Source organism: Misgurnus anguillicaudatus, chromosome 18 (assembly GCF_027580225.2).
Source record: "Misgurnus anguillicaudatus chromosome 18, ASM2758022v2, whole genome shotgun sequence".
NCBI classification, from domain to species: Eukaryota; Metazoa; Chordata; class Actinopteri; order Cypriniformes; family Cobitidae; genus Misgurnus; species Misgurnus anguillicaudatus.
The window spans coordinates 37,036,135-37,059,763 of NC_073354.2; the positions used below are offsets into that span (position 1 = coordinate 37,036,135).

A 23,629-nucleotide genomic window follows, 5' to 3' on the forward strand; every position below is an offset into this window, starting at 1 on the left:
TCTCTCTCTCTCTCTCTCTCTCTCTCTCTCTCTCTCTCTGCAGAAGTGGGTGGTCTGTTATAAGATTGCCAATGCAGAAAGTCAAATGTGTGCTGTGTGCCCATTAAAATGGAAAAAAATAACAAAATGCCTCATTGAAAACCTTTCAAATGACTAAAACATTCATTCTTATTGGCTAGTTTATTGGTTAGATTAACAATTAAACAATGAGCTCAAACTTTGACTTTCTGTCATCTCATGGCTTTTTTAAACATTTTTAAATATGTGTGCTAACATTCAAGCAGAAAACCACACAGTAAAGACAAAATGATTTCAGTCCTATCATTGCAAACACTACTAAGGATCTCTGTAGAAATGACGGTCAGCTGTTTGCCAGTAATTTATTGTAGATTTAAATGGATGTTATTTACTGACAACAGTTTGTTCAAAGTTAAATAATTATTAAACATTAACAAGACTTTATCTTTACAGACAAAAAAACGATAAAAAAGTACAGCATTATGCAAAGCATTTCTAGGAAACAAAAAACTGAAAAATGTTCCCAGAGTGCTTTGCATGCTTTGTTTTTAATCATTTTATTCTGTAAAGATAAAGACTTGTTCATGTTTAATATTCATTTTACTTTCAACAAACTGTTCAGAACAAAATTTATATAAATTACACAAATAAACATCTACAGTAAGTTACTGGCAAACAGCTGCATAACTAAACTGTATTTTTGTTTTACGGAAAATTTCTGTAATTTAGTCTGCCCGTTATTTTACAGTACTTTTCTGGCACCCCAGCTGCTTCTGTAGAAGGTTAAATTTCAGAGAAATCTCCATTATGTTACTGTACTAAATACAAGCAACCATTATGCATCTGTATTTCAATTATTAACGTAAAAATAAAAAAATTAAACTATAAACTAGTAAAATAATGTGTACGTGTAACTGTGTGTGTGTGTGTGTGTGTGTGTGTGTGTGTGTGTGTGTGTACCTGGTAATTATCACGTTGTGGGGACCAATTGTAGGAGGTAGGAGTAGGAGAAGGGTTTCTGTGATGGTTGGGGTTAGGGAATGGGTCAGGTAAGGGGAAGACAGTTTGTACGGTATAAAATGCATTATGTCTATGGAATGTCCCCACAAAACATGGAAACCAGAATGAATGTGTGTGTGTGTGAGTGTGTGTGCGCGTGTGCGCGTGTGCACGTGTGGCAATGTGTATGTGTGTAACTAACTTAACAAAACTAAAATCTAGTGGTTATTATAGTCAGATAAGTCTCTAAGAGAGCAGACACTACTGACAGTCTGCCTGCACATGTATATCTCCTGTCCTTCCTCTTTTTCTTTTGTAACACATGGACTTTACACATTTTCAATGCTATCTGCATCTGAGGGAGTCCACAGTACCACCCAGAAGGACTGAAAACATCCTCATGTACCGCAGATCCTGAATGAACCCTCATCTCCTCACAACACAAAACCCATTCAGAGCTGAAAGAAGACATTCACACTTACTGTGAGCTCTTGACATCACATAAATCACAAACAATATCTTTTTAATATCTCAAATAGCTCCTAGATTTACCAAGATACCACACAATCAAAGGTCAGAGATCATATGAACTCATACAATGCGTGTCTGCTTTTATTTAACACCAATCTGAGACATCTGCAATAATACAGTATAGTACTGTACTTTATATCTCTGTACATTTGCTGTGTGTCACTAAACGTATTATATGTGTTTAATTTTATTAAGAACTTGATTGAAGAATGAAATACAGCTATAGTATAAATCTCCTGAGATATAAAAGAGAAAATGAACTGAGGAGTAACATTTTTCTTTGGTCTCGCTGTTGTCCACCTGAGCGCTTCTGATCTCTTAATCTCCAGAGATTTTGGAGCTGCAAACCCTCAACACTTTAACAGACAAAATCATCTTAAGATATTTAGTTAAGGGATTAAGTGCAAAGCTTTTAAAGATCCTCTAAGAGCGAGGAGTGTTTCAGACACATTCAACCGTCTGTCGACACACAAGGTTCAGATTTCACAGGAGAAGGAACAAAATGAGATTTAAGGACCGTTGTATATGTGAATCGCTTGGTTTTGAGTACATGCTGTTAACATTGACCTCAACCTCTGAAGACACATTAATGCTGTAGCTATAACAAGTGAACATTACTATTACTAAAAATCATAGAGCTGATCGCTAAGATTTCCCAAGAGAAATAGAAGTATTATTTTCATGCACTAATTTTATACTAAATATACTAAAAATTCTTCTTTAGTATTTCTTAAGATGTTCTAAGGATTATTTAAGTGTACTTATTTGTGCTATTTTGAGACACCATGAATATGAACTAAAATGGGCTAAAAATGTATTTAGGAACCACTTGTAGTTGGTTGGTTAAAGTTTACTACATGCTAAAAAAAAATTTTTAAATACAGAAATAGTTTATTAAAAGCATATTATTGTTTATATACATGCTGTCTCAAAATAGCACAAATAAGTACACTTAGATAATCTTAAAAACATTTTTAATATATTTAGTACAACGAAATTACAAAAGTTTCTCTTTAGAAAAAAAACCATTCAACATCAAGTAAGTTAATTTATTTATTAATGAATTTATTTAAAGTGCTGGGAATTGCATCTTGAAACATTATGAAGACAAACCTGCAGATTTAAACTCAAATAAAGCAGCAATGTAATCATAATAATTTTATATAAAACACTAAAGGTTATGGAAAATCTGTAGTAATGTAAAGTCCCAGAAAGTGTTGTTTCAGCACAGATGAACTGCAGATTAAACCAGCAGCAGTCTGTTTGTTCAGTCAGTATCAGAAACATTTAGATCTGCTCTGTGGAGAGTAAAAGTCTACAGCGTCTTTCATAATTGTTCACAGTTGCTGCCAGACGTGATGATAAAGTGAAGCGGGAAATGAAGTAAAGAGGTCTCAGTGTGTGGCACAGCAGGGTAAAGTCAGCTTCTCTCCGGGTATTGACTCTTAATTCTCTAAGTCTGCTTAACTAACAACTGTGAACTATCTGTCACTCACATCAGTACAGCGATTAAGAGGTGAAGATGATGATACAGTAAATGTGAACAAACAAACAGGACATCATGATAATGTTTGTTCTCATGTTAAACTTTTTGGTAAGACATGAAGCATAATAAATGTGTATTTACAGTAAAAAAATATGCAGCATTTTTGTCAAATTAACATTTATTTTTATCTTACTTTAACTTAAAAAATTCAACTTGATTTTATAAGTTATATCAACTTTTCACAAGCCAAAACTTGCAAAACCAAGTTGTTTTAACTTCATGCATCATGTTTTACAGTGTATAAATGTATGTATCAGAATAACTATTTATTAAGTGCATGCAACTTTGTTCATTTAATTAAATTTACATTTTTGTTATTTTATTTTTGTTCTGTTAAAGAGGTCAACTATAAAAACTTAACAACGAATATCCAAGACCAAGAGTGCTGGAGAAAATGGCGACCACACGCATGCACAAACCTGCTGTGCACACGCTCTCTGGGTTTGTTTTGCACATGCATCAAACAAACTAACCTGAATTAATCACATTTACCTTCACAAAAAATAACCGTGTTTTTTGTAGCAAAGCCGTGTTTATTTGGTGGTAACCAGCATAACAGTGGCCTAATGTTCTGTTTTAAATGTATAGTAAAACCAAATGATTAATTTTCATAAAGGTACATAAACCTTATAGATTAAACTGTTCATACATTTAATTACTGCTAAAATATAAATATTACATATTACATACTAATAGATATGCCTAAATATCTTAGGTTTAATTTTACATTTTGTAAGGAGAACAACTGCAAGTCTGTAAAACATAGCATATTATTATTATTATTATTATTATTATTATTATTATTATTATTATTATTATTATTATTATTATTATTATTGCTGAACACTGTTTATAATATACAGTACTTTTAAAAGTTTGGCTCGCTTAACTGAACTTTTTTTATTTAAAAGAAATTTTGAATATTAGGCTATTAAGCTAGAAATTAGTTTGTAATTCTATAAAACATACTCTCTTATTAACAAAAGTAAATATTTTAATGGCAAAACATCCATCAAATACTCCAATTATTATTTAATTGGGATAACATAAATGAAAAACAGCAGCAATGAACTAACTTTAAAAAGTGTTTAAAATGATCTCAGAATGATTCTCATGAAGAATAAAAATATAAATATGTTACACAGTAATATCAATTATAATTCGAACACAAGCAGCAAATCAGTATTGTGAATTCAGATTGTGAGGAATATTTTAACAGTTTTTATGCATTATTCACAGAAACTGTATAAATAACTCTTAACATAAGTAGCCGTGCAAGCTTTATATTTCCAACATTTTCTGAACTTACCATTAAAACTAAAGCATAGTGTTGACCTCAGAACTGCATAATTCACACGGATGAAGCTTTGATTTTTTACAACAGTTACTTCAGCATACACTGGACTTCTGAAAGGTCAGTGAGTCCAGACATCTCTCATAAATCTGTTTCCATTCCAGCCAAACAAACACAAGAAATGCTGAGCTTGTAGCTGGATCAGAACCACAGGCTTCCGCAACGGCACGTTGTTAAAACAGAGACTGTTTAGAAGACACAGGTTGAGTTTGAAAACCAAGACCAAATGATAGAAATAGATGACAAAACACACACACACACACACACACACACACACACACAAACAAAGAAACCCTTAACTTCAGAGGTAACATGAGTGTCATTTCCCATGAAGCTCCACATCAGGATTCATTAAATTAATAAAGGTAAGTAACGCATTCAAATTTTGAGTCATTTTCTGGATCTGCTGTGTTATAACAAACCAAGGTCTGGCAACAACAACCCAGCATTGGGTCATTTTTAACCAAGTGTTGTGTTTTGTCCACCCAGCAATGGGTTAAAGACAAGGCAGCATTTTTGTAGTGTAAGGTGTGTGTAGTGTTGACTGTGTGTGGTACAGTGAATGTGTGAAAGGTAGCCATACAAGAAAGACAGCAGCGACTGCGCAGACGTCAGGCTGTGGTTTCACGCTTCGACTGCAGTGCATCTTATGGCGCCTGCTGTCTGCGCAGACTGAGACATTAAAGCCTGAAGTCTGAAAGAAAGCTGTGATCCGCCTCTAATTCTGTTTGACTTGGATGAAATAAGTGATGTTCCAAGGTGTGGAAAATAATCATAACTAACAAAAGTCTAAATTGTTTCTATAAACCAAAGCTTGTACCATAATAGTCCATAATTAACCTTGACAAATCTCTCTCTCTCTCTCTCTCTCTCTCTTTTTATGTGTACTGATGAACCAGAGGTTTAAAGATGGATTAAACGCTTTACAAATTTGATGTATTTCTTTTAACCCTTAAAGCAACAAAAAACAACACATTTTAAACTTAATCATATGTACATACAGTTGGGATGTAAAGATATTAGTGGTGGAAATGCAATAACAATTAAAGTGCTAAATTAAATTGTTATACATGTAAATGTTGGACTAGAATTAGAATGACTGAATATTCAATTCTTTTATTTTAATAACAGCGTGCACTTCATTAAACCTCATGATTCTGTTATTCCAGCATGATCTGAATGTTAAAAACATTTATGGTCATCCACAAACTGGCTTTAATTTGATTAGTACATGTTGTACATTATGCCTTTTGTTATATAAAACTCACTTATAAATAATTGAATAAATTCATGTTTACAATGTGATGTAAATGGATCCGGTTCACATTTGAGTTCATCAGAACGAGGAGGACTTTGATGTGACAGGTGAATGAGCTGTGTATTATTGATGAATTTATCTCAGCACATTTATCTCATTCACACAGAACCGCTTGCAACTGGACCATGTAACATCTCACATTACTGAACATGCCCGGGCTAACACATAGATGAGCTCTGAGTAAATAAGACAGAAGAGTATAGAAGTGCTAGGCAGGGCAGATAAGAAGCAATGTTTCTCTCATCTACAAACAAACACACAGAGGCAGGAGAGGAGAACCGGTACATTTGTCTGCACTTATAATAAATCAAACAACTTCTTCCCCAAGAAAATTGTTTTCAGGGTGTGCCGGTTTTTATTTGATATTTCCTTTTACTGTGTAAATATTCACCAGCATTGCATGGGATGCCCACATATGTTCAGATGACGTGTAACCTATTAGTACACAGCCTTTATCTAAACTGAACCTAACATTACATTTACAAGATAACAAGATAATTTTCAGGCAAGAGCTGCAGGGCACATGGACATGCAGGGCTGTTTGTTTGTTTATAATGGTTTTTATTCACGAAGAAACATCTTCAAGCTATATTGAGTTCACTTTTAAACTTTCAGTTCCCTTTGAAAGGTGTTTGAGTTATTTAATTTCCTCTGAACTGATGTTTATCTCCAAAAGTATACCCATATAATTAAAGCCCTACATGGCATTACAGTTAACATTAAGATCACAAAAATATAAGATAGTGCTGAAATTAATGCTGCTAAATTATGGCTTTGTTGGTGAGAAGAAAACTATTAGTATTATTAGTATTATTTTCAAATGTGTAAAGAATCTTAATGAACAATATGATAATAAATAATGGCGCAGGATAATTCACGAGAAATTACAACGAAAACAAAACAATTAAACTATAAATAAAATCCACAAAAAGGAAAATTAACTTGTCAATAATAATTTAGGAATTAAGCGGAGATTAAGTCTATAAAAAATATTAAGAAAAATATATTTTTATCTTTCTAAACTTTGAATTATAAACTATTCCTTATGCGGCAAAAAAAAGAGTAGAATGTTACGAGATAGTTTTTTAGAGTTCTCAATTTGAATTCGTTTGTTATTTCAGTTTGTTCGATTATTTATTATTTGTTCTTATTTATTTTCTTTGTTTCAGCTTTTAATGAGGCTGTATTTAAGGTCTTACGGTTAAGTTATTTATGATACTTTAGTTTAGTAAACATGTTGGCATGTGGGCATGACAGCGCAAATCTTCATGTAAACAATTTTCTCCCGTTTAATCTCTCTGTAAACTTTAGAAATACTGCTACGAAAAAAAGTCACTTTTAATATCCACATGCCTTTATTACGCAAAGATGACATTATAAAAATAGATACGTGTACAGACAAAGATTTCATTTCATTTTGCATTATTTTAACAATGTTGCATTACTAACAGAAAAATAACCCAAAGAAAACCCATTTATAACAAGTCTGTCACTACATTTATTTAGCTAAAAACAAAAAATCTACTGCAAATATTGCAGAAATACTCTGTGGTATCCACAGCGTTTATCCCAGTTTTTCCTATTAGTGTATTCGTGTTATATTTTTCCATAACTTACAGACTGAACATGCATCACAGATGGATGGAGGGATTGATGTCTTTGCTGGTCTCGGTGTTATTGCGATTCTGATGCGGGAAGCGCGAGGCTGTGAACACTGCTCGGAGCCTCGTGCTGATGTTTGCCCAGCGGACTCTTTCTGTCTGCAACTACAGTCAAAATACAGGAGTGTTTATGGAGCAAATAAGTCGTAATGGGGTCTTTCAGCAGTAAAAGATAACAATCTCAGTGCGATAATAAGGTTTTCTTTTGTGTTAGCGTATTTAAATATAAGTTTAACTTTAGAAATAAACTTTTGTTATAATTTTATATCTTTTTCGTTTAGGTGCAGTTGTGTGGTATGTTACCGTTTCGGGTCGAGTGTTTGAAGGTTAAAGCTGTGTGCAGGTTCGGGCTCTGTATCATGGTTCCGGTGTTTGGATGGGTCAGGCTCGCGCTCTGAGACTGCCAGTGATGTCCGTAATTTCCCGCACCGTAAACGCCGTATTGATTAGTGGCAGAGTAAGCACACGCGGGAACATATCCGGATAAATTAGATGAAGCCTAAAAATAAAAGATATAATTTTACTTTGTGTTTCTTTTGTACACCTATCAAAACATTGTAAAGATTAATTTTTGCACTACAACTAAACAATGTTAAAAAAATAGAATAAAGAATATAATGCAACCAAACTACTTTAGAAAGTCACTACAGCAGTAGATCATTGTGTTATAAATCTGCAAAAGGTTGTGGGTTCGACCCAAGCTAACAAAACAACATAGTTTAAATCCAGCAGTTTAAATTGTTTTGGATTAAATCGTTTGCTAAACGAACACAGTAAATGTAATTTAAAAAGAGACAAATTAATAAAATAATAATAAATAACGTCTGAAATAAATAAATAAAACTATTATCAAAGCTTATATAATTAAATGAATAAATAAGAAAACGAAAATAAAGAATATGATTAATATAATTAATGAAACAATACATTTCACCTGGTTGTATTTAATGTCAGTGTCTGTTTTATCGAGCCCATTGACTCCATGAACGGAGGGGAATGAAGGCCTGTTAACGCCGCTCCAGTCCTCCATTTTCGCCTGATAACTCTCTGTTCCAGCAATGGCTGTAACAAAATCATAGGTTTAAGTTTTTAGATCAACATAAACGCCGGCTAACAAATTCACATCGTATAGTGAAATACTAGATGGACAATGTAACATTAATGTAATCCAGATAGTCTAATATGCACTTCAAATGTTTATCTCCATTTTACTTCCTCAATGTCCCTTCACCAGAATAACAATCGAATGACCGTTCAGTAAAAATGATATAAAGTAGAATAATTTATGACGATGATAAATTGATCGTGAAAATAGAATTAAGCAGTAAATTCTCTTGTATCTGAAATGTGTAAATTTGTGCAAGAACAAAGTGAATTTAGTGAAGTGTGATCATACCTGCAGGGTCCATAAAAGCCCGTATTCCTAATATGTTGGTGACGGTGTGGACAGAGGGCCAGGCCCGGGACAGACTGACAGCAGGTGGGCTGCCCAGTTTCGACCCGGTCGGAGACATTGTGTTCGGGTAAGAATATGGATACACGGGATTATATGAGATCTGAGGTGGAGATGGTTTGCTGTCATATTGGCTCGGTTGAGACAGATTCCCAATCTTGTTTCTTAAAATGCGACTGATGGAGCTCACAGATGGCACATTATATTTGTCGCAAACTCCGTCTGCGAGGAGCCTGTCGCGGATTTCCCAAGCAAATATTCCCGGATCGCCCTGTTTATAATCCCTTATACTATTCACTACGTTTGGAGTCGTGACTCGGGGTTTACTCCCGCCGATGGCTCCGGGTAAAATGGATCCCGTTTCGTTGTATCTGGCCAGGATTTTGCTCACACAGCCATGAGAGACCCGCAGTTGACGACTGATATCACACGGCCTGATTCCCAGCTGCGCCAGTTCAACAATCCGGATCCGAATCGCGTTGGGCAGAGGCCGACCGTTCACAAAAACACCACCGAGCTGATTCACTTCTCCGTATGTTTGATCTGCAAAAATACACTTTGTATATTCAGCTCAGATATTTACTCTATAGTTACAGTAAATTATGTATTGCATATTGTGACATTGCTTTTGATTTACACACATAAACATCTAAAGTTTAGCAAAAAGCATTTTTTATCAAGAGCTTCCTGTATTGTTGCTCTTAAGTAGTCTAGGGTAGATATAGTTATCATATGTTGTTATAACATTTGTCACATCAGGGCACTAGATTTCTAGGTAGTTTAAAAACACCTGTTTCCGAAATTGTATTAAAAACGAAAAAGAATCAATAAAGTTTTTTATGGTTTTAATGTGGCTTAAAGAAAAGCCCTTGCTGGTTTTATTTGAAACTTTTATAGTGAACACTGCAGTTTTAAAAGCCAATAGAGAGCAAAGGCAGGTAGCTATACTGCATATTAAAATTATTAAAAACTGTTTCTGTATTTTTCACTGTCAAAAATGCAGCATTTTTATAAAATCAACAAAATAAGTTACACGTAACATAAAAATATAAGTTCAACAACTAAAACTTGTTTTTATGAGTTGTGTCAACTTATTACAGGTTAAAGTAGTATGAACTGACTTAAAAAGTAAAAACGCTGTTTTAACTTCATGTTGGATTTTTTTTACAGTGTAAAACAGAAAAAACCGAAGACTTAAACTGGAGATATAATTGCTGCTTTATTGTTATTTGTATTATTCGTGGTCATAATCACAATTCAATCATTCGTTTATCTGGAGTATTGTAGCCTATTATTCATTTTTCTAATCCTAATGGTAAATAAGAGGAATAGGCAATAAACAACCATTTGCATTGTGACTTTGATATTTCCCTATCGTGCTTCTTGACCTCTTAACACTTCTGCCGTAATCCCTTCAACCATTTAAGAGGTTTTACGGTGTCTCTCTCGGATTGTCCTCTTCTTCTTTAATTATTTCGAGTGTGTGAGTATCAAACAGAGCAGGTTTAACTTAACTTTGATCCACTCTGAGCAGACTGCCGCTCGCGCTCAATCTGATGCGTCACGAGCGTCAATCTCACTAGACAGCGCATGACTCCACCTTCTCATGAGTTCAGATATGTGCGCCCAAAACTCTTCTGCATTTTTACGACTTTTTGCAAAAAGCTTAAACTTTACTAAAAAAAATTAGAAAATAAAAAAGCACTAATGCAAGATCCAGCTGACTATCATTTTCTGAACAATAGTCTACACACAATAAATCATTTCAAAACAGCATGTTATAAGTAATAATAATAAATACTAATACTGCGTTTATTTCATGTCACTTCCAAGACATCAGAGCTTTTTTATAAGCTAGGTGCTAGTCTTAATGCAGAACAATATATGATTTATTTAAAACTTTTGTAGAGATTGGGGTCATGGTTAATATTCATAAAATGTTTAAATATTCACACTGTTATGGTGAAATGTCATTTTGCCTCGACTTTTTAAATGTATATTTTATTGTTATTATTGGGCAAAGATACAAAGTATAGCAGTACAATCTCGACCTCTTGTGGGTTATTAAGGTATTACAAGCGTGCAGTAAAAGTGTTTGCTCTGTTGAATGACCTTAGGGGCGCACTCACACTATCCAAACCAAACCGCGCTCGGGCGCGTTTGACCCCCCCAAAGCCTGGTTTGTTTGACAAGTGTGATCGCTCTGTTCCGCGCCCGGGCGCGGATTGGTTAATCGTGCCACGGCCGGGTTGCAGAGGTGGGCCGGAGCGCGGTTCACTTGGGCTCACTTTCAGGCGCGGAAGGCTGTGGTGGCTGTGGAAGGCTGTGGTGTGAGCGCATTCGCGCCTGAGCGCGATTCAAAAGGTGAAGACGTCAGCTGCGCGACCACACCTTCATCTGCCGCCGTAAAAACCTTTTGATGCGCGCAGCGGGGTTACGTGAATGTCCGAGCTGCGCACGTGACAGATCAACTAAGCAATATGATGACATGTGAGAAGGCTGTCTGTAATCGCGCACCAAACGACTCCGAATAAAAAACACAGACTTATCATTACGGTGGGTTCCAGTGTTAAGAGCAGAGGCGATTCTAGGGTTAGAGCTTTAGGGGTGCTGAGCACCCAATGAGCTCCGCTGCCTCCCACCACCCGCTCTTTTTTCCTACTGAAACCAATTATATGTCTATTGTAAAATAGCTATCATTTTAACATTGGTTCAACTAACTCCAAAATAAAGATTTTTTTGGAGACCTTTCAGGCATGAAAATGGGTCAGGGGTGAAAAAGATGAGAACAATATTACCCCTCTAGGGTCCGGGAGCATGCTCCCCCTTAGAATTTTTTTAAAATAACATATTTTAAAGCATCAATCTGATGAGTTTTCAGATGCATTTTTTTGCCAAACTTTTTATTTCTAATTAATGGTGAGCTAGCACATTTTTGCCATTAATGCCATATTAAAGTCTCAGGTGGGCTACACCAGCAGTGTGGGTATGGTTTTATGTGAATATACAGTGTATCGTTTTAAGCCTTTGTCAAAATGACAAATCTCCTAATTTATAACTTTTATGCCTACAACATATGGTAGGTTTATTAATAGTTTGTTAGTTTGCAGCTTTTCTTTTAACAGTCCTTTAATTTAACCATTACCTTTACTATATGTCTAAAACAGTGTTTCTCAAACTTTTTCAGCCCAAGGACCACTTTATCTTCCAATTTTTTTCTGAGGACCACCTAACAGAATCCCACTCTAACACTCCCCCAAAAAACAACAAAATAGGAAGGATAAGCTAAGTTTAAGTTTACTATGCAACTGTTTCAAGTCAAAAACTAATTTTTTGAAAACAAATGCAATGCTATGTTCAGAAATTATTATATGAATTTTATTTCATTTGAAAAAGTAAATGTGAAATGAGTTGCAGCTTAATATGAACAACAAACTACACATGTGAAAAAAAATACAATTAAACATACGGTAGTATAACAGCCTAGGTCCCACTTAATGTCATTCCAAAGAGCCATTAGTTTAAAACTGAGGTGGTGGGTAAATTAAGTTTATGGTTGTAACTACAATAAAATACTAAAAAAAAATTTACCCTTAATGTCCAAAATCACTGAAATTACAGGGATTTTACACATGAACAAAAACTAGTACATTACAAAACTAATAGATATGTGGATTTTAGCTGCTTTCAGTTGACGCTTGATCTTTTATTTCGACTCCTCTTTGGTTTAGCCAACCGATCCATTTTTACGTTATTAAAACAGAATGGCAAGAACTGATATCACAGTTTCGCGAGTGCATTAAAAATCTACTTAAATAAGTGACGATTGTAGACACTTGCCTAGTTTAGGTGATCTCTTGGCGGACCACTGGGTGGGTTTGGTCCGCGGACCACACTTTGAGAATTACTGGTCTAAAACAAAACACTTGTGACTCCTGCACTAAAGGTTAAAAACGTTATCCCCTTCATATTAGTCTGCATGTGACAAACTAAAAATGTATTGTCTAGTTTGATAGTCAGACAGTGATTTCACACATAACTTACCGGTAGCCTACTGGTGGTATACAGTGATATGTAGTTTGTTTTTTTTCACTCTGTTCCTAACGCCATGTTTTCATGACGACTGACCAGAAAAGACGCACGTGATGTCATGTTTACATGACTCCCGATTGTTAAAATAAGTCTCAAATTAACGATAAATCATACAATAAACTTTAACAACGGAGACACACGTATGAAACTACCCACTGAGATGCACAAAACTGCATGCGTCTTGCGGAAGAACATTGTAACCGGCGCTACTTCTCTCCATTTAAGTCTATGGACGAGTCACCCAGGTACTGTACTACTCCGCAGCGCGCGGGTACCCGCCGGACTAAAATAATCCGAAAATAAACACTTATTATACGTGTACCATGGTGATTCATTATAAGACAAAAACACGGCTTAGAAGATTGATTCGTGATATACTCGCTCATTACAAACATAACGTAAACATTTTGTAAGATTTGAACAAAAAAGTTGCATCACAACACTTTTAACTGATTCTCACTCTGCGTGTGTTTCGCGCTGAATGACGGACGGGTTAAGAAGCGATGCAGGTACAGAGAAGTAGAAGAAGAGGATGACACCATTTGCTAAGCGGGGAGGTTTTCATTTTCTACCTTATTATACATTTTAAACCACAAACTACGGAGTATGTTTTGGACATTATTTACCTGGTCAAAGACGAACGAACATTTTAGAATAATTAAATTTCTTGCCCCAAGTTTTAGGGGTGCTGAGCTCCTTTTTAGGGGTGCTGAAGCACCCCTAAAAATGGGCTAGCCTCGCCCATGGTTAAGAGAGAGCTTTACTTCCTGCTTTTTTCAAAACAATCGCATTTTAATGACGAAAGCGCGCCCGGACTCGGATCGATAAAAAGTACAGTGTGAGTGCGTGCACCTGGGGGAGTAGGGAGGGGTGACAATCGCGCTGGGCACTAAAAATGGGCACTAATTGTACCTGCTGTGTATTGATTTTATCTTAAAAAGGGTTTACATCATTCGAATCACAAGAATCTCAGACATGTGACAGCTTTTTGTTTTGGAGTTTTTGTATATGAACATGATTTTGTTTTCTGTCAAATAGTAGGAAAAACAAATACTATGAAAGTCAATGGGAACTGTCAACTGTGTGCTTACCATCATTTATCAAAATATCTTGTTTTTTCATTCGACAGAATTAAGAAACTCACACAAGATTAGAACAACATGGGGAGAGTAAATAATGACATCATTTTTATTTTGGGGTGAATTCAATTCAATTCGATCTTGTGCAATTTTATTCCAAATAAAAGGGCAAGGGGGAGGGGTATAAAATAGAATTGGGATTGGGCCTTAGTCTAGGACTAATCCATGTCCAGGAAACCACCCCAATTACTTTAATGTTAATACTGGTAAAATCTATATTTATTTGACAAAGAAGCAAGATGTAAATATTTGATTGTCACTAGACAAACTTAAAAACAAATATATAAAACATACAGACCTCACTTCATCAATCATATTAAGCTGCATTTATTGAAAACAAAAGACTATTAATTGACTAATAAAGGGACAGTTTCCTAGGCCTTAAAACATTTAAGTAGTATTTACAAACAAACCTTACAAAAAACAATACTGGTGTGCATCTTAAGACAAAACAATGCCACTGATCTATTTTAAGATCTGTCCGTGCAAGCGGTTTTCAATTAAGACAAACAATTATATCTTGCCCCTGGTTTCACAGACAAGGCTTAAGGCTAGTCCTAGACTAAAACACGTTTAAGTTAAAATATGCCGTGCCATTGATTTTTCTGAAGATACACACCAGTAATGTCTTTCTCTACACCATAGACTAATAATGTTTCTACAGAAAATCCTTTTGACTCTATTGCAATACATTTTGTTAAAGCAATTATGCAAATAACACCTGATGTAAAATATTTAAATGTTTTATTCCACACAAAATGTAGTCCTATCATGAATGCACCTTTTATAAGCAATTGTTCTGTCCCAGGACAAAGCATGCTCAGTAGCCTGTCCTTTCCTTACCCGTCATTTCTTTATTTTTTTCTATTGTGTCTATTTTTCCACTTACACTCAATGATCCAGGACAGCACTGAGAATCTCAAACAACACCACAAGAGGGAGGAAAAGAGAAGAAACAAAACCTGTTGTGACAGTACTGTAAAACTGTTTGTAATGTATTAGTTTACACTTTTCTACACATTGTATGCTGATAAGCAAGCTAAAGGAAGCTAATCATTTATTAAGCACAAGTTAACAGCAGGCTGTTTTTTTTAAGTTGACCTGCAAAGGGTGACAGTCTGCATGCGTTTCTATAGCACTAAAATTATATCATGCATATACTACAGCATATCTGCTTGCCATCTCAAATCAAAATAGTTTTATGATCTAACACAACCAGAAACAACTATTCATTCTTACTTGTGAAAGACAATTCCCAGAGACTCGTTTTGAGGTGTGTGACGGTTTGTACAGCTCCAAACTGCACACAACGAGGAGGATTTCCAGTTTCCAGCATGCTTTGCATGAGCCTGCATTATAAGAGCATTTTAAAAAGTAATATTTGATGTGTTTTTCAGTAAAGAGAAAGACTCACTGGTGTTGAACATTCATTTATGTTGGAGATTTAGAAGTATTTGCTACTTTTATTTTTGTGTTTATCATTGTTCATCAGTGTAGTGTCTATATAGGCTGTAGGTCAGATGTGTGTTGATTTATCATATTAACAATAACTGTGTGAAGTTAATGCCAGCACTGAGCTCAGTTGCTTCACAGTTACATACACAAAGTTTGGGTTAATTGTGATTTATAAATAATATTTACTTAAAAACTTGCGTTGGTTTACTTAAATGTTATTGGTACTCTGAACTTATCGGGTTTTACAGTGCATTCATTTATCAATAATTCTGTGTTATCAAAGCTACCAAGGGACTACATTGTATAATTTAATATATTAACATAATGATATATGAGATTGTTTTGATGTCAATGTTTTGAGGGTCAGTGAAAGGATGCACTCTACATAAAGGAAGGGGGAGCGCATGTCGAAAAGTTTGAGAACCACTACCTTACATGGAGACTGTGTCCAGGAATATTGCTAAACAGTGCTCATTAAAAGATTCATAAAATTGCCAAATGGAATTTTTTTTACATAACTCTATTACTTTTTAGCATAAAATATATAGGCTACTGTGGATCCTCCTGACGGCCCTTGTTATATTACATGCATGCGCTAGATGGCACTCTTAAACCTAAACAACGTGAGTCCTGAAATAATCAAATTCATGGCATTAATGTGCTCTTTATTTCAAGTTTATCGATACATTTTTATAATCCCGCTTTCTCTCTTTCTCTCTATTATTATTACGTTTGTAGATTTTACAAGCCAATATACTGTTAGCTCGTTTGTGATGTAAAATTGTATTAACGTAGCCTAGTAAATTAGTCATTATATATGCATAATAAATATACACAAAACTTTAAAATATTTCACTCTAACAATATCTGATTTATTATTTATAAGGCAGACCAAAGCTCTGAAGAAATCGTTCATTGAGATCCTCTGAATACCATGACAACAAGAAGCAAACTCACATTTATTTTGTCAGTTTGCTGCATTGTCTGTGGCGTCAATCAACCTTTATTTCCGCGCCCCCAAATAAATGCAAAACCTGATTTAGCACAAAAACTTCCAGGAGGAGCTTTTCATTGCCTCATTGTCCAGAGCTTAGCTGCTGGTTTAGATGTGTTTGCACAGCTCGACCACCCATGACGCATGCAGGACATTCACAACACATACTGTCTCAGGAGAAAACACACACACACACACACACACACACACACACACCATTTCAAATCTCACAATTGTTCAAAAAATATGCAATATAATGTTTTACAAAATACATTCCTTCAAATCAAAACAACAATCATTCACAATAAAAAGCGTAAAAAAAGTAATCTCTTAACGATCATGTGTCGATTTATTGTTTGCAGTGTCATCAATATCAAATATCTGACTCTATCATCAACGAAAAGCTTTTAAGCACTACACAAATATCAATGGCCATCTAACATCAACACTAATGGAGGTCAGTAACAGCAGATTTTGCTCATGTTCTCAAAACTGGGTCGGTGGTTTGATGAATTTGGCACTTGACTTAAGCTCTAAGCAAAATATTGACCCAGAAGGTTCCCATAAAATGGCCACTTGTGATTTTAAACAATCCCATTTCAACAACAGTTGAACAGTTCATTATCCGAGATGAAATGTTTCCGACCAATCACACCTCAACATGTAAAATGTGTCTGTTTCTTTTTTTAAATACGAAGAGTTTCCGATTTGGGCGACGGGCGCTTCACATGTAAATGGGATGGGGGGTGTAGTCGTGTCACCTCATCTCTCTCTCATCCATTCCTGATGCTCCAGTGATACAGACTGAACTTAAACACTTGACTTCACAGATCCGTCGGGAGATTCTCTTCAGGTCCAAAACTCATGAACATGTAGCCTACAAGACTAATGGATTGATGACTGAGCATCTGTGATCTATCTGACGATCTTCATTCCAAATTTCCCAAACTCTTTATTTTCCACAATAAATTTGTTCGGAAAATGTCAAAGGGACTGTCGGGATTTTCTGTCCGTGATATTTTAAACTTTCGCGACAGGAAAGACGAAGTATCAGTGACTGAAGAGACTGAAGATGAGGCAGATGAAGAACTTGAGAATAAATCTGAAGACAAGCAGACATCCATTAAAAACACGCGCTGGCTCCAACCTCAATGTGGCCATCAATATTCCTGTAAGATTAATATCTAATAATTTCTGTATTTTAATTTATTAGTGCTGTCGACGCCATTAAAGTGTTTCATAATCGAGATACTTTGACCAAAAGTAAAATTCTAGAAAAAATAGATTATAAAGTCTATTATTAGATAGGTTACACTGTAAAAATGTCTGTATAAATGACAGTATTACTGGCAGCTGTTTTCTTACTGTAACTGAAACTGTAACTTACTGTAGATGTTGTTTACTGGCAAACGTTTGTTCAAAGTTAAATAAATATTCAACATTAACAAGTCTTTATCTTAACAAAATAAAACTATAAAATAACAGCCTCATGCAAAGCTGGGAAACAAAATCTAAAGAAAAAAACGGCCTTCTGTTTCCCAGAATGATTTGCATGAGGCTGTTATTTTATAGTTTTATTCTGTAAAAATAAAGACTTGTTAATGTTTAATATCCGTTTAACTTTAGTTTAAACAAACTGTTGCCAGTAAATAACATACATTTAAATTTACAGTAAGTTACTGGCAAACAGCTGCATAACTACAGCAACATTTTTTTACAGTCTGCTCTGTAAAAAATGAATCATGATCTTAAATTACTATTTTCAGTTCTGACTTGAAAAACAACTTGAAATTGTTAAATTTAATTTGTTAAGTTAAAGTAACAAAAAAAATAGATGTTGAATTTTTACAGTGTGAAATGACAGATACGTTTGTTGCATATTAAATTTATTTCCAGCAGCATCTCCAGGTGGTTTAAAGACAGAAGTGTCCACAGATGAATCTCATGATGGGCCAGAAAGTTCGGATAGCTGCACAGAGAAAAGACGCAAACGGAGAATTTTGTTCTCAAAAGCTCAAACGTTTGAACTGGAGAAACGCTTTAGACAACAGAGATATTTATCAGTTCCAGAGAGAGAACAGCTCGCTAAAGTGTTAAGATTAACTCCGACACAAGTAAAGATTTGGTTCCAGAATCATCGGTATAAAGTGAAAAGGGCCCGGTCGGAGAGAGCATTAGAAGCGGGATGTCTGTTATCCACACCGCGCGTTCTGCTGAAGGACGACAAGCCGAGTCATCTTCTCATCTCAGCTCCAGCAAGTTCATCATTTTCGTCTTTTAACATCAAACAATTTCCTCAGATACCCCACAGTAATAATATACGCGCCAATATTATGACGCAACTGACAGCTGTCAATTATCTGTCGCACCTGCAGCCGTGGTTGTGAAGTATTTTACAAAACTTTGGAAATTCGGTTCTATTTTAACCTCGTTTATTGTGTCACTATAGAAATATCTGTAACGTTTTGAATGTGAAGAGGATATTCAGTCCCCTTGAAAAGTAAACATGTTTTTTTTTGTAAAAGTGTAGTTACCATGAGGAGGTTTTTGTGTATTAATTGCTTTTAGTAAAAAACATGGTTTTATTACAGTAACCATGTAGTAAAACCATGGCTAATTTTCGTAAGGGCATGCTCACGAAAACTGTGGGCATAATATTGTGTTTTGTTTAACATTTTAATGATTTTATTGTTAGTTTCCGTTGGTTTTATCTAAAAAGCGTGATTTTAAACCCTTTGAGAAATTATGTAAACATAGTTTTGAGCAATTTAATTATTCTATTTTTTATTTGTTTGTTTTTTGGTTGACAACATTCTGACTAACACAAATAATAAATATTTTCTTCTAAACACCTTAAAAAGACGATGATCTTCACATGTTTTTAATCTTTTTTTTATTATTAATGCTCGTCCTCAATAGTATTTTGTGCATGAGTTAATGATTTGTTTCAACAACATGTCGCCGTTTGTATGAAAAGTAGCTTTTGTAAAATCCCAAATTTACAAACATTGTTAAGTCTTTTAAAGTACTTCCTTAAGTTTATAATTTAAAAAAAAACTACCACTACCAAAAGACATATTATCCTGTCATATATGTTTTGTTTTTTTAAGGTTATTTTTAACCATAAAATGTTCTATCCCCCATCCCCAACAGACACACGCACGCACGCACGCTCGCACGCACGCACCGCATTCTCTTTATTGACCACGTGGTGGCATCATTGTACTATAATTACAGTGGTTATGATTATGGGGTCATGCGTGAGTCTTCAGTAAAATACTCATTTATCTTCAGAAAATTGCATTGAAACAAAATAATTATACATTTAATTCATAAAAGTACAACATAAACATATTCAAACAATTCAAGAAGTGTTTATGTTAACGGCCTACTGAGAAAACAAGAAAATGTTTTTCTAATCTAAATGATAAACTAAATGAAAATTAACAAATGTAAAGAATTTACATCAAAACGTAAGTGACACGAAAATTATTTTCTCAGCGACAGACATGCATATGATAAGAGTTTATATTGATTACTACTATGGCCTGGTTTCACAGACAAGGCTTAGCTAAACCAGGACTAGGTTTTAGTTCAATTAATTTGATAAACCTGCCTTAAAGAAAGACATTACTGCTGTGATTAAAACACATCAATGGCACTGGCTTATTTTAAGATCCGTACGAGTTATTTTGACTTGAGACATTAGTCTAGGACTAACCTTAAGCCTTGTCTGTGAAACCAGGAGTCTAAAAACTTTTAGGGGCGACATGAGATAGCCTAACATGCGATTTGAATTATAGAGAAAAGACTATTTTTTGTTTGGTTTACTGAATATAACACTGAGTCCTTGATACATCACATATATAGCCTAGACATAAATATGCACTTTCCCGGACAGGGATTAGACTAGTCCTAGACTAAAATAAATTTAAGAGCTGTCCAAACTAAAAACAACCTGCGCTAACATATCTTATAATACATCGGTGCCCTTTGTTTTGCATCAAAATGCACACAAGTAATGTTTTTAGTAATGCATGTTTGTTAAAACTATATTTCATAATTAAACTCGGGCCTAGTCCTGGCTTAAAATAATCTCTGTCCGCAAAACCTCCCATTAGTACGAAGAGAAGCACGTGCTGGTTTGTTTGGATCTTGACTAGTAGTGATTGAAACACAGGGTTTAAAAACCTCAGTCATCTATTTTTTTATTTTAGATGCTTCTGCTGTCAGGTTAACCATGGGATGGACGAATGTGACGTCACAGTGACTTCAGCGTGTCATACAACTTCTAATAAAAATCTAACTTTTGGAGTAGAATTTTTTTAATTCAAAATAGCTTAAAATGATATGTCTGTTTAAATGTTAAAGGTGCACATTATTTAAAGCAATATTTTATTTAGCCTGCAGGTGGCGACATGTCTGAACAGTTTTACCCTAAAGCAGGGTTCAATATCCATCAAATGCTGCTTTCCTTCACATTTTTAACCGCATATTATCCAGCATTATGATTAATAATAATAATAAAGTGGCCATTGTTACAGTGTTTTAATCTGTAAACAAGACTAATTTATCTTTATAGTTTAAAAGTTTCAGATGTCATCAAGCAAACGTAATCTTGATTGCACTTTATTTATAATAGAATACAGATGGGTTAATGCAAAGTTTACAAAATTAGTTTAATACAAATTTTACTTTGATATTTGAAGTAAAATTATTGTATAGTGAAATTTAACAACCATAGAAACTCATTAAAAAATATCACCAGTTGGTTTTGTAAAATTACTCTCTAGAAAATAAATTTCCATTTTTGTTTAAAAACTTGATCTGAGATTGGTTCGCTTGTTCAAACATTAAACTCAGATCTTGCGTCACTCTTTTGACTCATGAGTTTTAAAGTGATGCCAACAGTTTTGATTTTGCTGATGCAGAACTTTTCTTTTTAAAAGATGTGACTGTGTTTACTGAACCTGAACATCCCTCTGGAGAGTCAGATGTGATTTTGTGATTCTGTGTGGATGTACCTGAATGCACTAAGTTTTCTCAAGTGCTCTTTTGCAGACAAGCATGCATACAAAACATCTGCTCGGTTCAGCAAACGTTAAGGATGACACATGCATCAGGGTTTCAATGCTTCCTTACGTTAAAAAAGTAACCCACTGACCTACTAATCGATTCAACATACAGAATATACAGAAGCATATTCAGATAAAATAAATAAAATCTGTGTGTTATTCTGAGATAACACAAATAATGAAAAAATGTCGGATATACCTTGTAGTCGTTTTGGTTAAAATTGTCTGCTAATGTGTAAATGTAAATCTATCATCAGCCTTTCTGTCTATCTGCCTCCGATGGCTTTGACTGGGTGAGATGTGGAGTTGCCGGGTGGTTTGAACTCCATTTTTAACGTGTTCAGAGTGGGTCACTCAGATGTCTGGCCTCATGTGCCTCTCATTTAAACGGGAGAGAGACATTTGCTGCTTCAGGTTAAAAGAGAGAGAGAGAGAGAGAGAGAGAGAGAGAGGAGGGGGGCGAGAGAGAGAAAGGTGGGTAGGTGAACTGAAGAGGGGGAGGAGATTAGAGGTCACATCAGAATTCAACAAAAAACATGGCTTAAAATCTTGTTGTGTTTTGGACATATTTGAATAAAAAAGAAGCTGAATCATTTAATTGATTATTATTAGCTGATTGGATCCAATCAATTATTCTCCAAAAATGTTTATTAACATCAGATATACCCTTAATGCCCTTAAAATGTCAAATCAAAGCTCCGGGTTTAGTGTCATTGTTTGAATGAAAAAAACTCTAGGCTTAACATACAACTATTATTTTGTAAATGATTCAGGTAAGAGAATGTTTTCATGTTTAATATAAATTCAGTTAATCATTTAATTGAATGCTTTAAAGACTTACTCCATATACTTTTAAATTATTTTGACTTTTTCATCCCTTTTAACTTTTTTCCACCTACAGCGAACAAGAGAAATTCAATGCAAGCGTTGCAAAATAATGAATTATTTAAATAATAACGAGGTTTTAGTAGATTTAGAATTACGCCACTATTAGCAACTAACGAATTGATCTTTCGAATTGATGACTAATATTTTAACCATGATACAATATACATGAATAAAAATATCTAAAATATGTTGTTTATGAGTTGTGTGTGTTAATGTACTGAACTTTCTTCTTTATAAGATTTAACAAGTTTAATAATTCCGTTCATTATGAAGTAAACGCAACATATTTCACATTATATTTTACTCCGAAAATTTTTGAATTTATGCTTGAATATTCTATATGCATTGCCAGAATAAACAATGGTAAGGATGATCATTAGGAAAAAAATATTTAAACAAAAATGACTATACATTTTTTTTGATTGTTTGTGTTACTTGCACTTTACTGTGTATTAAACACATGCGCTGTTATTTGAGCAAGAAATATATTTATTATGACTTACCGATCACGAACTGTTCATGTGCAAAGTTTACATTTTTTCCATTCACTATTAAAAAATCAAAACAAGAAAAAAACCAAGGACACATGAAACATAAATACTCGTTCTATGAAAATATTAACGCCTTCAATAACAACAATTTTAGTCAAATTACTAATAAAGATGGAACATAGTAATCCTACTTTACCTTAGTTTATTACCGGTTATTAAATTCGCAAATATAATAATACAAATACACTGAGAGAGGGTAGCTGTGATAATAGGCCTATTATTATTCTTATATATTATTATTCTCTATTATATTTTTGTTCCCATTTCCTTTATTAAATATAATTGATAATGAGTTTAAGTTTATTCCACATGAGTTTAAAAGCGTCTGTAAACACACTCCAGCTATAATACAGTACGTAACAGAAATGAAGGAATGACGTTATGTTGCACAGATAGATTTTTGGATTTCATATTATTTAACATGCCATTAAAAATCACATCTTGTTAAAGGTTAAAAAGGTTTTACATTAGTACGAAACTGCTCATCAAGCCAAAAATAAGATGCATTCACACAGCTACAATTAAGCTAATGTATTTTATTATTAGTTTAAATCT

General features: G+C 34.4%; 2 protein-coding genes across 2 annotated transcripts; one reads left to right on the forward strand and one right to left on the reverse strand.

Moving 5' to 3' along the window:
• Window positions 1-7,116: 7,116 nt before the first annotated feature.
• Window positions 7,117-15,456, reverse strand: pax1b (paired box 1b). The gene is made up of 5 exons (XM_073855407.1): window positions 15,351-15,456; window positions 8,824-9,450; window positions 8,362-8,489; window positions 7,731-7,926; window positions 7,117-7,532 (listed from the first exon to the last, which is right to left on the reverse strand). The coding sequence occupies exons 1-5, from the start codon at window positions 15,454-15,456 to the stop codon at window positions 7,441-7,443; spliced, it is 1,149 nt and encodes a 382-aa protein (XP_073711508.1). The 3' UTR covers window positions 7,117-7,440.
• A 1,827-nt stretch (window positions 15,457-17,283) lies between these two features.
• nkx2.2b (NK2 homeobox 2b) lies at window positions 17,284-19,669 on the forward strand. The gene is made up of 2 exons (XM_055186976.2): window positions 17,284-17,731; window positions 18,457-19,669. Exons 1-2 carry the CDS (start codon window positions 17,542-17,544, stop codon window positions 18,945-18,947), a joined length of 681 nt encoding a protein of 226 aa, XP_055042951.2. The 5' UTR covers window positions 17,284-17,541; the 3' UTR covers window positions 18,948-19,669.
• Window positions 19,670-23,629: the final 3,960 nt, after the last annotated feature.